This window comes from Oryx dammah, unplaced genomic scaffold (assembly GCF_014754425.2).
Source record: "Oryx dammah isolate SB20612 unplaced genomic scaffold, SCBI_Odam_1.1 HiC_scaffold_17, whole genome shotgun sequence".
Taxonomy (NCBI): Eukaryota; Metazoa; Chordata; class Mammalia; order Artiodactyla; family Bovidae; genus Oryx; species Oryx dammah.
In genome coordinates this window covers 76,471,059-76,475,432 of record NW_024070201.1, presented here as the reverse complement: position 1 = coordinate 76,475,432, position 4,374 = coordinate 76,471,059, and the positions used below count along the sequence as shown (strand labels likewise).

Below are 4,374 nucleotides of genomic sequence, written 5' to 3'. Positions count from 1 at the left end.
ACTTTAACACAGAAAAACAGTTCAAGCAATTAGACAATACAATTAACATGAAAACATTCTTATTCCACATAATAGGGTGATATGTAACATGGCTTCACAGTAACTGTTGCTGTAAGATCTTCTTTAAGGCCCCTTTCACATCCTTATTTTTCAAACTGTAGATGAGGGGATTTAGCATAGGGATCACTACCGTATAAAAGACAGAGACGATCTTGTCCTGCTCCATTGAGTAGCTAGTTGTAGGACGCAAGTACATGAAGAGAATCGTCCCAAAGAATATGGTGACGGCCAGGAGGTGAGAGGCACAGGTGGAGAAGGCTTTGTGCCTGCCCTCCAAGGAGGGCATCCTCAAGATGGCAATGAGGATGCATAGGTAGGAAGTGAGGATGATCATAACACAGCCGATGACGTTAACGCTAGAGAAAACCATGATCACGATGCCATTGATGCGGGTATCAGAGCAAGAGAGTTTGAGCAGAGGTGGTGTATCACAGTAGAAATGATTGATCTTACTGGAGCCACAAAAAGACAACTTGAAAGTCATTCCTGTGTGTATGGCTGCATTTCCAAAACCTGCGAGGAACGAGGTAGCTGCTAGCAAGAAGCAAATTCTCCCAGACATGAGAACTGGATACAGCAAAGGGTTCCAAATGGCTACGTAGCGGTCATATGCCATCATAGCTAACAAGAAGCACTCAGTCCCCAGGAAGGAGCCAAAGAAATAGAACTGGGCAGCACACCCATTAAAAGAAATGGCCTTCCTCTCAGCCACTAGGTTCACCAGCATCTTAGGAGTGACAGAAGAAGAGTATGAGGCGTCAACAAAGGAGAGACTGCTGAGAAAAAAGTACATGGGGGTGTGGAGACAAGGGTCCATCTTAATTAACACAATCATGCCCAAATTACCCACCATGGTTGCCATATAGATCAACAGAAATAATCCAAAGAGGACGACCTGTAGCTCTGAATTGTCTGAGAGTCCTAAGAGAATAAATTCTGTCACTTCTGTTTGATTCCTGGTTTGCATCTCTTTCATATACCTGACCATTTGCGCTGCAATAAGAGAAAACATAGAACATCCTATTTGGTCAGATGAATACACAACAGTTGGGCTTCCCTGCTGGCTGTACGGTAAATGAGCTTGCCAATACAGGAGCTTCAGGTTTGATCCTTGGGTGGGGAAGGTCCCCTGGAGAAGGAAATGGTAACCCACTCCCGTATTTTTGCCTAGAACTTTCCATGGACAGAAGAGACTCATGGTGAAGCTGAAATGCCAATACTTTGGCCACCTGATGCGAAGAAATGACTCATTGGAAAAGACCCTGAGGCTGGAAAAGATTGAAGGCAGGAGGAAAAGTGGATGACAGAGGAGATGGTTGGATGGCATCACTGCCTCAATGGGCATGTGTTGGAGCAATCTCCAAGAGTTGGTGATGGACAGGGAAGCCTGGTGTGCTGCAGTCCACGTCGCAAACAATCAGACATGACTAAGCAACTGTATGGATGTGAGAGTTGGACTATGAAGAAAGCTGAGCACCGAAGAATTGATGCTTTTGAGCTGTGGTGTTGGAAAGACTCTTGAGAGTCCCTTGGACTGCAAGGAGATCCAACCAGTCCATTCTAAAGGAAATCAGTCCTGGGTGTTCATTGGAAGGACTGATGCTGAGCCTGAAACTCCAATACTTTGGCCGCCTCATGCAAAGAGTTGACTCGTTGGAAAAGACTCTGATGCTGGGGGGGATTGGGGACAGGAGGAGAAGGGGACGACAGAGGATGAGATGGCTGGATGGCATCACCGACTCGATGCACATGAGTTTGGGTGAACTCCAGGAGTTGGTGATGGACAGGGAGGCCTGGCATGCTGGGATTCATGGGGTCACAAGGAGTCGGACATGACTGAGTGACTGAACTGAACTGAACAGAAGTGACTGAACTGAATTAAGGTAAATCTTTTAAAAAAAAAACTTAAAACAGAAGATCAAAGTATCTCAGCACCTGTGCTAATATTGATGTTAAAGGATCTACTGAGCACAGCTTGGGCGTAGGGTGGCAGGATCTGGTTCCATGCTTACAGACACCAGGGTACAAGAAGGGTCTAGTCATGCTCAGACCTGCTCAGTTTCCACTGGGACAGGGACTCAATGCTCCAATAAGCAAAAAGCCTGGCATTTTTATACAGTACTGTAATACTTTCAATGTATCACTGCACCTATTATCTTATCTAAACTTCACCACAATTCAGTGAGGGAGATAATTAAGAATAAGCCCATGAGTATTAAGAAGATAATCTTTTGTTAGGTGAGGTCAGTGAAGTGTAGGAATGTCTCAGCTAATCAGTGGTGAATGCTGGATAGAACATAGGTCTCTTGATGCCACACTATTTGTTCCTCAAAACTACACTCCCCTCTTCTGATTTCACTGGGCAGATACTCAGCCTAGGTCCTTGTCCTTGGACTAAACGTGCTGTTTGAACTTCACGGAAGAGCATCTTCAGCAGGTATTAAAAAGAAAGAAAGGATCTTTTCCTCTCATCTTCAACAAGAAAGCTTCCGTGAGAGTACTTTTCCATCAGAAATAGCAGAAAGAATAAAATGCTCTAGAAACTTGTGTGTGTGTGTTAGGCACATAAAGAAAGGCAACAGTGTGTAAAAATAACAGGTACTAAATTAGGTTAATCATTCCCTATGATCTACAAGCTCTGGGTTAAGTATGTTTCCTGCATTATTTAATTTAAATTCTATGAGGTAGGCAGTATTATAGTTCTCTTTTTGCACATGAGAAATGAGAGGTACAAAGATTGGTGACTACTGCTCAGAGTCCCAGAGATAGCCTATGGATGTCTAATTTATATCCAGTCAGTGCAGTTCTTCTCTTAACATTAGAGGTCATTTATAAGGACCTTGTCAATAATAAGTGTGAGCACTAATATACAGAGATGTTGATATTATAATTCTCAGAACTGCATTAATACATTAGAATCCATTTACCTACATTAGGAAAAAATGTGTATATCTCCTAAAAAGAAAATACAGTGGCTGAAAATTGCCTTTTTCAGAACTCACTCTCATTAATTTGTCTTTTAGCAAAATCCCATTCATTTTACATCTAGCATTGCAAATTACATGCCTCATTCTCTCCTCTTCCTTAGCAAATACTTGTTTTTGTGAAATATACTCTTTCCCCCAGCTGAGAGTTTGCAGTCAACCATCTAGTCCAGAGATTATTCATCTGGGTTTTCAATTTCTAAGAGTTTGTGCAAATAATAGTAAGATTTCCTTAAAATCACTGGTGTTTAAAAAAGAATTCAAGTCGTATATTATTTATTCTCCTTAGCTTTCTCCTAAAGATTGAGAAATTTTGTGTTGATAAAAATGGACAGAGCAGCTATTTAACATACTTTCTTAGTCATTTAGTATTCTTGGAACCTTGGGTCTGTGGGTAATTGGAGAAATTAACAAGATTGTGAATTTTTCTTCAGATCAGTAAGCTACATGGGACACAGCTTTAATATTTTTTTCTTACCTTTCTTAATTGGTTAACTTCTACTTGATCCCTTTGCTTGTTCTTATCCAATGCCCAAATTCACCAGAAAAAGAAAATCCGGAGGCAAGAAAACATACATAAAAACTTTTTAGAAACGTTTCCTCTAATTGTCCCAGGTTAAGCAGTAGACACAGTTGTAAAGGACTTTAGACACCAACCATTACAGAGACAAGAAAACTGAAACACTTATACCTTCCCTGTCATGAGAGAATCACTCACATTCAGCAGAGACCGAGTCCTCATTTTTACTTTTCCTTAAGGTAAGAATCCCAATGTGTTAAAATGTAAACTACATTTCAAAATATAGAATACATTGCTGCAGTATATTTGTAAGACTGTTTGCAGCTATTTCCAGTTGGAGGGTCCCTCGACCAGAGTCTAGAGTAAGCATCCTGACATTGTAAATAGGATGTATTTCCTGTTCTTATGGCTCTGGGGACTGTGTTCCTCATTTCATCTCATTCTAATACACTTTTTCTCCCCCCTCTGCAACTAAGGGACTCACATGTCTCTTTTATGTTCCTCTCCTTTACCCTTGGGATACCTGGGGCTAAATAGAATGAATTTTCAGATGAGTATTCCTAACCACTGTTTTGATTTTTTTTTTTTTTTGATTCATTGCTTCATTGCTATGTCAGACCTTCACTAATTGCCATGAGCAGGGACTGTGCTCTTATTGCAGCCCGCAGGCTTCTCATTACAGTGCTCTCTCGTTGTAGCACATGGGATCTGGTGTGTGGGCCTCAGTAGTTGTAGCTCACAGACTCCAGGGTGCTGGGTGCTGTGGCACAGGCTTAGTAGCTCCAGCAAGGTCTTTCTGGCATGTGGGAT

The 4,374-nt window shown here is 41.6% G+C and overlaps 1 protein-coding gene across 1 annotated transcript; it reads right to left on the bottom strand.

Annotated features, from left to right (window-relative positions):
- Positions 1–94: 94 nt before the first annotated feature.
- LOC120877020 (olfactory receptor 5AP2) lies at positions 95–1,048 on the bottom strand. The gene has a single exon (XM_040259324.1). It carries the CDS (start codon positions 1,046–1,048, stop codon positions 95–97), a length of 954 nt encoding a protein of 317 aa, XP_040115258.1.
- Positions 1,049–4,374: the final 3,326 nt, after the last annotated feature.